Source organism: Epinephelus moara, chromosome 5 (genome assembly GCF_006386435.1).
Source record: "Epinephelus moara isolate mb chromosome 5, YSFRI_EMoa_1.0, whole genome shotgun sequence".
In the NCBI taxonomy this organism is placed as follows: Eukaryota; Metazoa; Chordata; class Actinopteri; order Perciformes; family Serranidae; genus Epinephelus; species Epinephelus moara.
The window spans coordinates 9,854,335-9,867,887 of NC_065510.1; the positions used below are offsets into that span (position 1 = coordinate 9,854,335).

The following is a 13,553-nucleotide window of genomic DNA, read 5'->3' on the forward strand; positions in this document are numbered from 1 at the left end:
TCGGATACAGAGACTGTATATAAAGATGGACGACATGACAGCTCCCCAAAAGTGAAGCCAAAACATCGACCACCCTGGTGGCTGGCTGCAGTGTAGGTCATGAACCCCAACCACTCTATGTTGGCAGAGGTGACATGGCCCAAACTTAAAAATCAAAGTACACATCAAATAAATTTTTCCCAGGGATGGTTTCTGTCATTTTCGGCAGATCTTATCGCACTGTTATGTGCTCAAGTTGTCATGGTTACTGCCATGACTTTGGGCTTGTCCTTGTGTTTCCCTGTGTTTTTCTCCTACGCTGAGTGTTCCTGTCTGTTTCTATGTGTTTGTGTCTCCTCTGCTCTCTCCTGGTTCCTGATTACAGTTGATCATCCACACCTGTCTCTCATCAAGCTCATCAAGCTCCAGTATATCTACCCCCGTCATTCACCCACTCGTCGTCAGATTGTTCAGTCAGCCACAGTGGTGGTTACTCACTCAGGCCGCTCTCTGTATTCAAGGTTTTTCTGTGAATATTCTCCTTGAGTGTTTTTGCCCTGACTAATCCTATTCTCTTCTGCTCCAGGATCATCCTCGCCAGTCTGCCTCCTTAACTGCCTGCCTGTTCTCACTCTCCCTCTGCTACTAAAGTACCACGCAATTCCCTCCACGCCTCGCCTGCCATTACCCAACGCTCTCTGCCTCAGCTTGTAATCTCCAAGTCCATCTCCACCTCCATTCCCTGTTTTACTCATTATACTATTTTTTTATTCTGTTCAGTACCTGATTTATAACACGCGTTCATTTTTCTTTTAAGTTTGGTTACAACTAGTTATTTGATGCTATAATGAGGGGGTTTGATATCATGATTGACAGCTGTGTGTCAGTCGGTGTGCTCCTGATCAGTGGTACTGCTCATGATTGATTAGATGGCTCCAAATGACTGCAGTGAGAGATTTACAGTAATTGGCTAGCTGTTTGCCCTTGTGTCCATGCTAGGCTAGGATAACTGCATTCTGGCTGTAGTTTAGTACTGCCCAGACATGAGAGCAATATCAGTCTTCTCATCTAACTCTTGGCAAGAAAGCGAATAAGTGATTTCCCAAAATGTAGAACTATTCCTCTGGGATTAGAGTATTTGTGACATGCTTTGAGCAAAACTGTTTAGCAAATCTCTTTCAAAACAGAGATAGAAGCCAGTGCTTTGCTGTGGTTTTACACAAATTCCTCAGAACTGGATGGCCTCGCTTACACCCCTCCGAGGAAATGACACACACAAACACCCACACACACACACACACACACATATATACACACAGAGTCGCACAGTAAAGTGAGCCCAGAAATTCTTTTGTCAGGACTCCAGTGATAGCTAAATCCTGCGAGCCCTTTCTCTGTCTCTCAACTCCCTCTTACTGGCAGACTGCTGACTCATACTTTCTACTCTATCTCTCTCTCTTTCTCTCTCTGACACTCCTTCATAAATCCAGTCTGCAGCCTTTCCCTCGACTCATCCTCTTTCTTACTCAGGCATTTCTTGGGATTTTAAATAATTCAGCTGCATTTCCTAATCGTGTGACCTCTGGGTGTATGTGCACTCACATAGGCGATATTATTATATGTGTTGATGGAGCTCATGGATTGTGTGTGTGGGTGTGTTAAATGTGTGTAAGCAGTCCTAATCGCCCCTCCTGCCTGTGCAATTTATTTAGTGTTTGAAGAAACAGAGTAATTGCCGCCTACTGAAGCTGTATAGCTGGCTAAGTCTCTTAATGAGAGTCATGCCTGCTGTGCCCAAAGCGAGAGGCCCAGCATTCTGTGGGTAAAGCTGGCACTCACATGGAAAACAGCATTTTACTGTAGTTGGAAAATGTTCCCCTTGTCTTGAATATTTTGTTTTTTCTAAGTTATGCCTCAGAAATATGTGCTTGGTTACCCCGACAGTTTCTGCGGTAGTTTCTTTACTTTTCTGAAAAGGACAGGTGGTTGTGCACTGCCAGGTGGTCAGGTGCCGGTCTTCACTGGAAGTGGCAAAACAATGACAGCTTATGTACGATACAGCATCCAGCAGTCTCCTTCTCACGTTTTAAAAGCAGAACGGGAGACGTCTGGAGCACACATTTGTGAAAATAAACAACAAGGCAGCCAAGGAAAGAGGAAGCTGTAATCTTGGATAAGATGTTGGGTAAGCAGAGAACCGCATGTTCTTTGATGGCCTAGCTGAAAACAATAAGCTCCCTGCTGGATAGCAAGGGCAATAGGAAATCAAAAACAGCCCAAAGGACAGTCAACTGGAAGAAAATGTTCTATGACCTTCAACTATGCATAAACAACAGGTTGAGGATGACAGTTCTGAAAAGCATCTAAGTGCAAGTGCATTTATCAATATATACACAAGGTAAACTTCCTTCTGTTTGTTTTCATACAGGAATTTAAAACACATTCCTGATAGCTTAAAGTAGAGGACAGAAGTGTGGGGTCACTCACAAACTTAAGCCCCTTTCACACATGTATGCAACTCTGAACATATCTAGACATTATCCAGAGGCGCTATGAGAACGCAAATGTCCGAATCAGTTGGATCAGACATTAAATGGACTTCACCCTGCCAGCTCCCCAGTACAAACAACGTCTGTGTAATGTCCAGTTGAACCCATGTGTGAACAGGGTGAGTGAATATCCAGAGAATTCACAGCAAGCAAGTGGGCGTGTTGGTGATATTTCTAACATGTGACTAGCATGAAAACAGAAGAAAACAAACATCCACAAGTGATGAAGCAGGGTTAATTATAGGAGGAAGGCAGTGTGAATGTCAATCTAGGAGAGATTACAAAAATTCCGTTGGCAAAATCATCAGACAAATTCCAGGAACAGTAAGAGACTCAGTTGTTTTTGAGCAAATTATAAACCAGCTACATAAATACAAAACAGTGATTTCCATTTGTACTTTTTGCGTCATGTCCTGCCTCCTACGTTCTCTTTCCAGACACCACCTCTCGCCTAAACCAGAGTATTTTCAATAGGTGAGAACACGTCCGACATGTACAGTCTCCTACTGTGTATAACATGTGTTAAAGGGATTAAGCTGTGTAAGGGATCCTTGTTTTGCCTGTAACGTTAGAGTTGAGGTTAGCTCAACTCATAATCTGTTCTTGTCCTTTTGATAATAATCAAATAATCAAAAAGTTGAAATACTTCGAAATAAGAAGATAAAATGAAAGAGAAATGAAACACTGTCAGTATTCTCTGATCCACTGTAAATGAGTTCAGTTAATGTAGGCAGTAGAGACTCTTCTGAGCCTCACTATGACATCTGTATTTTCACTAAATTTCAATCTGACACAGTTCTTCAGATATTTGTAGGTCTGGATGACTGTTGAAACAATTACTTTTTTGGGGCTCACTTAGTCTTTCATTCACTCACTCAGGCAACAGTGACTCCTGAATAAAACACCAAATGTACAAGAAGTCCATCAGGATTCATATATAAAGTAAAGGACTTTTTGTCTCTGTATAACCCTGTGATTACCTATACATTCAATGGGATATATGGGTTTCCAGAACAACATTTGTAATGATGTTGGTGGCCCGTGGTCTTTAATCTACAACAGCGGTCAGCAATCTTAGGCACATGTGCAATCATCGCCATTCGGTGGCTTAACCAGTGACACACTAGCAATAAGAGAGATTGTTCAAAATGTTGGAGCGCCCTCTAATCTGTATGCCAAATTACCTCTTTCACATCCACAAACAATCCACCAAGACCTGCCCTGCTCTGCTTCTGATTGGCTAGTACTTATTGCCTTCTTTGCAGAATGTGGGTGGGAAAAACAAAATCAAAGTCATTATGCTGATACCTCAGCTTCTGTGTCATCAAAGTGAATGAAGAATGTGTCCCAGGTGGGCTCAGTAGATGATGTCATGCTCACTAGCTAAGAAAGCTAAAGTAATGGCATTCTAGCCTTGGTGGACAGAACAGTAGAGTTTTGGGTTTCAGAAGGACCATGCTGTGACACTTTATGTCTTGAAAACATTGTTTGCTGAATGTCAAGAGTTAAACACCATTTTGTGACCAAACACATGTGTTCTGTCCCATGATGGGAAGCAACAAATCACCCTCAAAGTCTTCACCACTCTTCGCTAGTCTTCGCTAATAATCATGCTACTGAAGCAAGCTGTCACATTGCTCATTGCAATGCACAATGTTGAAAGCTATTCACTCTTGGCAAAAATATTAAGGAAGCTTTTCTCTGTAGTTTTCTCTAATGGATTACCAAACAAAGGGACAATAAAATCAAGAATAAAAGACTTTCTCATGTTAACCAGTGAGTGCTGCAGACAGCTGGTTTGAAAGACGCCATGGTATTTAGCATCACTCTTGATTAGAGCGTGGATCTGAATAACACATGTTTGGCAGTCATGGCAAGATACTGAGATTTGACTAAAGCTCTGCTGCTTAGCACCAATGTGCCAACAGCAAAACTTGAGGACATAGTCAAAGTTTTTATGGAGCACTTTAATGACCAAGGATTGGTATCGTATTGATATGGCACACTGATTTACAAGAACATAAAAAAAATGGCATTTAATATCAAAAAAGGTTGCCGACCCCTGATCTAGTGCCACCATCAGGTCACAATCTATTCCAATCACCGAAACTCGTGATGATCAGAGGAGCTCATTTCCATCATGCAGCAGCGTGCATACAAAAACGCTTTTGTAGTTATAATAAACACTGACTCAACACTCACCACATGTCATTTATGGCCATTTCAGATGAATCGCATAAGCCAAACAGCTTCAAACTTTACTACTGAAAACAAACTGCACATGTTCTGCATTGTTAAAGAATTCCATTTAGCTGATAAAAAACATATGCAGCACACATTAAAGACCTGTGTTTTCACACTGAGGTATCTTTAGATATATTTCAAAAATGCAGAAAAAAGGGAAAATGAGTGGCTTTTGTGACATCCGTCCATCCATCCATCCATCCATTTTGATCTGCTTATCCAGTCACAGGGGCAGCAGGCCAAGCAAAGCACCCCAGACGTCCCTCTCCCCTGCAACACTTTCCAGCCCCTCCTGAGGGACCCCAAGGCGTTTCCAGGCCAGATGAGATATGTAATCCCTCCAGTGTGTTCTGGGTCTGCCCCAGGGGCCTCCTACCAGTGGGACACCTCTAACGGGAGGCACCCAGGAGGCATCCTGATCAGAAGCCTGAACCACCTCAACTGACCCCTTTCGACTCGAAGGAGCAGCGGCTCTACCCCGAGCTCCCTACGGATGTCCAAGCTCCTCACCCTATCTCACAAAGGAAACTCATATTGGCTGCCACCACCCAAAGCTCATGACCATAGCTGCGGGCTGGGATGTAGATGGACCAGTACATCCAAAGTTTCACCTTCCAGCTCAGCTCCTTCTTCACCACAACGTTCCAGCGCAGCACCCGCATCACTGCAGAAGCCTCACCAAACTGCAGAATTATCTCATGCTCCATTTTACCCTCACTCGTGAACAAGATCCCGAGACACTTGAACTCCCTCGCTTGAGGCAGTAACTTTCTCCCAACCTGGCTTTTGTAACATCTGTTTAAAAATCAGTGATCTCTTCACTACCCGACAGTGAACAAAAAAAGGTCACAGATTTGACCTGATTCATGTAACACTCCGTCATTAGCTATGTTTCCTTCTTAATGCTGTTAAAGGTTCACTCAAGTGAGACAGATATTGTTTATGTTATCATCAAACGTGTGAAAAAAATGTCTCCCACCTTCACATCAACATACACTTACACACACTGATTCCCCTGTCAGGCTCCCATACTGTTAGCACGTGACTGAGGGTGAGATGAAACGGGAGAGAGAGGCAGGGAGGGAGAGGGAGAGAATGACAGAGAGCATGGATGAAAGCGAGTGTATGTGTGTGTCTGGACATGTGAGTGTCTGTGTGAGTTAGCGTTTCTGTGCGGAGCGTTTGCTCTGTAGCTCACAGGGCTAAGACCTATTTTTACACCCAGACTCCCACGCTCCAGAAACACTCACCCATGACATTTGCTGCCATTCTTTTTCTTCTTCACATTATTGTCTCATCCCACATGATTCCTCTCTCATCATCATCATCGACACCATGATCCCCGGACAGGGGCGCGCTACTATCACCTCGACAAAATGCCCTGGCTCTCAGGTCCTTTGAGTGCAGAATTGAACTGAGCACAGCAGACAGATCAGGGTCACTGCTGCCAAAAAGGACTGATTGTCTTCTCTCAGTCACTGCGAGCATTCCAGTAGTAGTAAAGAGCTGTACCAGGGGTGCAAGCTGTTGAGGATTTATTCAAATGTGGACACTTTCATCACAAATTTCACCTGCAGGGAGCCAAACCTGAGGCAACCCCATCCTCAGGAGGAATGAGGCTGGCTTGCGTGCAGCAGTGAGGATGGAGCGATGGCTGGACAGATGGATGCATGGACAGAGAGCAAAATCATTTACTAGCTCAAACGGAAAGGAACAGAGGCGAAGTTAAGGTGATGAGGGAGCTCCATATTGTGTTGCCGACCGTGGGAATTGTGATGTTATGTAATGGCCCGCAAACTCACGGCATACACACAGAGTCACAGAGCCACGGGCAGTGGCTTAGGGGGAAGTCGGATGGACCCCTCGCCTGCTAACAGGACTTCTTAAGTGCTTCTGCCATCAGCATTCTGTTGCTTGCATAACAGCCGTTCCAGCTCTGGGAACCCAGAGTATACACGTGACCACTAAGAGGGTTCCTTCTGGCTGAGGGGTGATTTCTCATTCCCTCTCTTCCTCTTTTTCTCCCTCTTCTTCCTCCCTCTTTCTCCTTCTTAGCAACAAAGGGGTTTTTCTTCCATGGCAAAATAGCCATTAAGATAACACGCTCAGGGACAGCACTTCCACCGAGGATAGCAGGACAACAACAGAAGGGGCAGCACATCAGGCGTGTTGCTGCATATTCTGTAAATGTGATCCTCTAAGAACTTGTTAATGATTTAATATAAGTGGAGCCCTCGGGGACAAGAGGGATAAACTACATGGGAGCTACTGGGAAGAAAAGCTACGCAGCCCTCCTTCATGCCCATAGACAAACATATGTAATGTGTACATACTGAGAAAATAGCAGCCCACGCTTTCACACACACTAGCTCACTAATGCTTGCATGCTTGCAGAAAGTATGGAAGACTGAACATACCAAAATTAACAACCCAATCATCAGAAAACATGTTTTTGCAAACCACAGATACATTGCGTTTGGATGTTATTTGTAGCAGATGCTTGAAACTTTATGTTTTAACAATGCTGTGGATAACATGTGGTTAGGTTTGGGCACAAAAACCACTTGGTTATGGCCAGGATAAGATCATGTTTTAGCACAAAATGTTTAAGATTAAAATAATTTTGGGGGTTCAATCCCTGCTGGAAAAGCAGCATTGTCTCTGCAAAAAAAACCCACCACTTTTCATGCAACTATTCTGGCAGGAAATGCAGCAGTGTCTCAGTAAAAACTTTGCTTTTCGTGCCACGATCTTGACAGGAAATGTAGAATTATCTCAATAAATCATTTTCTGTGTAACTTTTCCTGCTGGAAAAGCAGTGATATCTTGATTAAAAAACTATTTTCGTGCCATAACCACAGCTGGAAGAGAAGCAATGTCTCAGTTAATATCAATTTCTTTTTGTGCCACCATCCCGACAGGAGACACTGCAATGTCTTGGTGAAAAACAATCATTTTTCATGTCACAATCACAGCGAGAAAAGCAGCGATGTCTCTGTGAAAAACAATTGCTTTTGATGCCACTACAACACACCCACATTTGGCACTCAAAAAGCTGCTGGAAACACAGCAATGACTCGCTAAATAGAAAACACACACATGAACACACAAATATTCACTTCAAGGTCATTTCCAACATCTTTCTTAAGTGAAAGATTTTTGGTTCGTGTATTATTATAATCATTATTATTATTATAAAAAATGCATTTTCATTATAGTTTGTAAGGTGTATAGAGTTAACTGAACACCTGAAACAGATTATAAGCTGCCCGTAAGACATTCTGGGAACTGCAAGTCCATCCGTTTTTCTATCTATCCATCCTGCACACCACCTTCCTCCCCCTTAATCCATTTTTCTTTTCATCCTCTGGTTCCATCTTTCCTCTCACTCCTCCCTTGCTCTTTCCTCAACCTGCATTTGTAATGTACATTACACATGCCTAACACGGTGTCTGATATATTTTCAAGAACCACATTTAAACAAACGTGTTGTGGCAAATGGTTTCTTACAGGCATTTGAGGGGAGATCAACACAAATCAGTGCAAAAGAAGATGAAGTTCAAAGAGTGATGAAGCCACGAGAGATTTGGTGTTGCTATGGAGATTAGTTATTCTCTCTCTGCTGTGTGTGTGTGTGTGTGTGTGTGTGTGTGTGTGTGTGTGTGTGTGCTTCACCTGATGTTTTTTTGTGGGATGGACTAAATCTGTCACTGTGGTCGCAGCTTTACTGTGTCTATGTGCACAGTTTGATGCACTGGAATGTGTTTGAAGCGAATAGACTATACTGTATGTCAAAGAGGGGATATAAATGGTAACTCACACACACACACACACACACACACACACACACAGACCACAAATTAATATTTCTCAAATTTAAAGCCACTCACAGACAAATTTCCATCACTCAGTGTTTTCATACCAAAATCACCTTGTCATCTTTTTGGGGGGTGGTGTGGAATCTATGTGCACACACCATGACATCCCCATCTCTGACATTAACTCTGCTTGCATGAATATTGTTCAAGCGTCACATGAGCCAGCTACCGACTGCACGTGCAGGGCGCACGGCATTGCCAGCGAGGAGAGGAGGCGCCGGATAGTGCGCATGATCGAGAGTAAACACAGAGCACTTGGTAACCTGAAGTCATAATTTCCACAGCTTTTCACTGTGGACTAAAGAACGGGAGGGTAATTGTTACTGGAGGAATAAAAAAAAAGATCAACTCTTTAATCACTGGATATCTCAGGCAACATATAAAAAAGTAGCTCATGCCACTGATTGATATCAGAAAGGCTTGTTTGGGCGATTCAGCACTGGACAGCTCTCCCCGCGTGTCTCTGGCTCTCAAGTGCGTCTGGCACATGTGCGCCGGGAAAGTGGCCAGCTGGTGGTGGGCACGAGCAGAGAGCATGGCGGACTCTCCACTGCATCCTCCCCACGACTGCTCTTAAGCCACGAGAGATGAGCATACCGGAGTTCCTACTGGAAGTGTCCATTGTGGTGATAGCTGTCGTTTCGCTGTTGACAAACCTGTCAGTGCTGCTATGTTTCACCCAGAGCGCCGAGTTACGCTCCCACGTGCCCGGCATCTTCATCCTAAACCTCTCTTTCTCCAACATCCTCCTCACTGTCATCAACATGCCCGCCACTTTTCTCGGAGTGGCCCAGAGCGCAAAGCCCTTCGGGGACTTGTTCTGTCAAGCTGTCAGTTTTGCTGAGACTTTTCTCACCGCCAATGCGATGCTGAGCATGGCCGCGCTCAGCATGGACAGGTGGATCGCGGTGATGTTTCCCCTGAGTTACTCCAGCAAGATGCGCTACAGGGACGCCTTTCTGATCGTGGCGTACTCCTGGCTGCACTCTCTCACCTTCTCCCTGACCCAGCTGCTCATGGACTGGGGAGGTTACAGCCACACTTACGCGTCGTGCACCGTTTACCTGGACGGGGAGAAGAGGTCGCAGCTGGCCGCTTATGCGACCTTCACGGCGCTGTTCCACTGCAGCAGCTTCGCGCTCTGCCTCCTGGTGCTGTGCTTCGCCTACCTGAAAGTTTTGAGAGTGGCCAGGTCGCACTGCAAGAGGATAGATGTCATTACGGTGCAGACTCTGCTTCTGCTGGTGGATATTCACCCCAGGTAAAGTATACTGGAGAAGCTGAATCATGTTTCCACCTGATTCCAGTGCAGTTTGACTTGTTTTAATGGAGAAAATTAAGTTAACATTACTTATTTTAGAATGCTGTGCAAAAGCTGTTTTATAATACTAATTTATTCGCTGTTTTATATCATGCATTAATTAATCTGTGTCTGTGTCTTTCAGTGTGAAGGAGAGGTGTCTGGCTGAGCAGAAGAAGAGGAGGCAACGCGCCACTAAAAAAATTTGCATCTTCATCGGCACCTTCATCCTCTGCTTTTCACCCTACGTTATAACAAGGTAACAGCCTGCTCTCTCAGAAGCCTACTGTCTCTGTGTCAGGCCAGTTGGTTAACCTCCCACATGACTCCTGCCTCTTCAAAGTTCAGTTTTACTGTGGTGTAACATTTCACACACAGAGACAAGACTCTGAACACACCAGTAAATAATTTATTTACAAAACCCAGATTTGTTTCCCTTAGTGGAGCTGACATTCATTTTGTTAAATCTGTGTTGAGAGTAATATTGTAAAGTATTCCTAATAATTTATTATCATACAATGAAGAGTGATATACTACAGCCTCAAGTAAAGTTCAATCAGCACCTCTTCAACACAAAATGTCACTATATTACGTTTTAATATCATTTAGTATATTACAAAGAATTTGATTATACTCATATCCATATCTGTTAGTGACTAAATGGGCACATAACACATGCATTGAATTTCACACAACTGCATTTATTTAATAAATAAATAAATAAATAAAAACAGCTGAATGTATAAGATTAATTTAAGATATATGACAGAGCAGCTAATAAAGATGACTTATACACAGACATAATGGTCTATGGAAGCCCATTTACGCCACCTTAAATATTGTCACATAAATTTAAAATAAATACAAAAACCTGCCACTTATGTTCCTACCCAAGAAATCATGAGAATAGTGTTAAAAAAAAGTTATAAAATACTTTCACATATTTCTAACTTATTAATACATAATTATGAGAGATTCAAGATACTAAAGTGGTGTTTATGTTGATTTTTTTTTCCAAGTGCATGACAGAAACTGGCTTTCATATTCAGTATATCAGTGCCAAGAGAATTTACAATAACCCATGGGGTGGAAAATCCCCACATCATCTACATAAAATGAAACGGTGCGAAGCTAACGCTGCCTCAATTGGTTTTCAGCTATCTTTAAAAAGGCCCACCAAAAAAATCACTATCATTTAGCCTAAGTGTACACTATATTAGAAATAAATTCCTCCACTTTATCTTGCTGTCGGACAGCTCTCTCCAACAGAGGACTGAAGACTCAATCTCAAATCCACCAGATTCCACTGACAAAAACAATAATTTTACTTTGCAGAACATGGGGGTTACTGGTCTACAGCTGCTTTGATTAGTTATTGTGTGGGTAAAGTGGAGAAATATTCCAAATGTAGTGTATGCTTAAACTGATATTGATTTTTTAAGGAGGGTTTTATTGTTTTATTGTGGCCAATGTGCACAGGAATACGTTGCTTAGCTTCTGTGGTAGCCTAGATTTGATTTATCAAAGACTCTGGCCAAGCAACAAAGTGCAGAAAATAAGCGCAGATAGGTCGGATTACTGAATTTAACTATGCATCTTAAACATTAACAAACAGTTACAACTGAAAATTACAACAGAAATGAACAAGATCACTGATTTTACATATCTCTGCTATTCAGATCAGTTGCTAGATGTCTACCCAAAAGTGATGTTAGCATGTCTTCACAGTGATTCGATCTATTGACTTTTTCTGCTTCTTCTGCTTCTTCCATCTGCAGGTTGGTTGAGTTGTTGCCCTCTGTGCACATCCCCCGTTACTGGGGCATGACTGCCAAATGTCTGTCCTATGCCAAGACCTCCAGCGACCCGTTTGTCTACTGCCTGCTGCGGCATCAGTACAGAAAAGTCCTAGTAGGTATCATCAGTCGTTTTCTGAGAAAGGATCACTACTCGCTGTCTATCCACAGCGCCAGCAGCACGCTGGACACCACAGACGACAACTGCGTTGCCAGAATCACCTGAGCTTGATGCGCAAATGTTTAAATGATTAAATGATTCAGCACCTGCATCCCTCCTGCGGGAAGGTTAGAGGTCAGGGTCTCTGAAGAGCAGCAGTCCTGCAGATGGAAGGAAGTCAGTGTCTTGCTCAAGGACACTTTAACATGGACGTGGATCTCAGGACTCTTTGGGCCACATTGTTGTCCAATGAGAGAACTGTGAAGGACACAAACAATGTATGCTCAGTGAGCCCACACCGGCCTCTTATGTGTGCCAAAGGCCTCTTCAGCCTCTATAGACTGCTGTTTCCATAGGGCTCATCAGTTTGCCTGCTGAGGCATAGCCAAGAACACACCACAGGAAGCCCACAACACTATGTTTATTACTATCATCAATGTAAATGTATGGTTGAAGTAACCTCAAACTTGTCAGGAAGTGGTCTTCATGTTTCAGTGAAAGAGCTGAAAAAATGTTTCTTCTTATGACTGTTATAAAGCTAATGTTAACGTTTGTGTTGATGAGCGCCATTTTTAACATGTTGAGTGTAACATAGGTGTGAGGATGTGTGAAGATGTTATATCACAGCAAAAACACAGATTAAAGAATAAACACTGCCACAGATACACTATGAGTCTGCCATATGAGTACATATGAGTGAAAAAAACATCAGATTCTGGCAATATTCTGAAGGAAAAGTTGTGTAGCAGTGGTTCACAACTTCTGTGGTATGAAACGTCTCAACACAACAGCTGAAAGCAATTTACTTGCCTGGAGAAGAGAAGAGATCTTAATCGTCCACCAGGGCTGAAATTTGCAACCCAGCCGCCAGAATATACGTTGGCATTGTATGTTTCTGCAAACCACAGATATCTTACATTTAGGCATTAGCAGACATGTTGAAACTTAGGCACAAAAAACACTTGATTATGGTTAGGAGAATATTATATTTTGGCTTAAAATATCCTGTTTTTGTGGCACTACCGCAGCATGAAATGCAGCAATGGCTCGGTAAAAAACAACTGCTTTTGGTAGTACTATCTCTGGTGGGAACACAGTGACAGGTCACTAAAGGCCCTGACACACCAAGCCGACGGTCGACCGTCGACCAAAGTCGGTCCGTCGGTGAGCGTCTGTCACCCTAGTTTTTGCAGTGTGTCCCGCACCTTCGACAACACCCTAGTTTTTGCAGTGTGTCCCGCACCTTCGACAATTTGATGTTGGCGGCGGCGGCAGCTTTTTCGGCCAATTGAACATGTTGAATCGGCGGCGGAGTTTGTCGGTGAGAGAGATCACTCTGACTGGCTGTTCAGGTTTTATTTCCTCGTCCCTGTAGCGAGTGAATCTGCCTGTAGTGAAACCAGGGCTAACAGGTGCTTCCTCTTCAGCCTCTCCACTCAGCTGCCCGAGACCCGCTGTTTCTTCATACTTTAACCTGAATAACAAACCGGAGCTAGCTGGGAGCGCCTAGCAAAGCGTTAGCCGCAGCATGACCAGAGGTAAACACAGCCAGTTAGCCTCCGCTAGCCTCTCAGCTTGCCCCGGCTCTCCGTTTGGATCCAACCGGAGCACCCAGCCCTGGTTTGTTATTCAGGTTAAAGTGGGAAG

General features: G+C 43.5%; 1 protein-coding gene across 1 annotated transcript; it reads left to right on the top strand.

Moving 5' to 3' along the window:
• Positions 1–9,237: 9,237 nt before the first annotated feature.
• Positions 9,238–12,664, top strand: gpr78a (G protein-coupled receptor 78a). The gene is made up of 3 exons (XM_050044005.1): positions 9,238–9,911; positions 10,096–10,209; positions 11,729–12,664. Exons 1-3 carry the CDS (start codon positions 9,238–9,240, stop codon positions 11,970–11,972), a joined length of 1,032 nt encoding a protein of 343 aa, XP_049899962.1. The 3' UTR covers positions 11,973–12,664.
• Positions 12,665–13,553: the final 889 nt, after the last annotated feature.

What these genes read in the sequence shown, in the direction of transcription:
- gpr78a (XM_050044005.1), top strand. Translation starts at nt 9,238, where the DNA reads ATGAGCATACCGGAGTTCCTACTGGAAGTGTCCATTGTGGTGATAGCT. An exon ending in CTGGTGGATATTCACCCCAG is followed by an intron (nt 9,912 to 10,095) that starts GTAAAGTATACT and finishes TGTGTCTTTCAG; the next exon opens with TGTGAAGGAGAGGTGTCTGG. An exon ending in TCACCCTACGTTATAACAAG is followed by an intron (nt 10,210 to 11,728) that starts GTAACAGCCTGC and finishes TTCCATCTGCAG; the next exon opens with GTTGGTTGAGTTGTTGCCCT.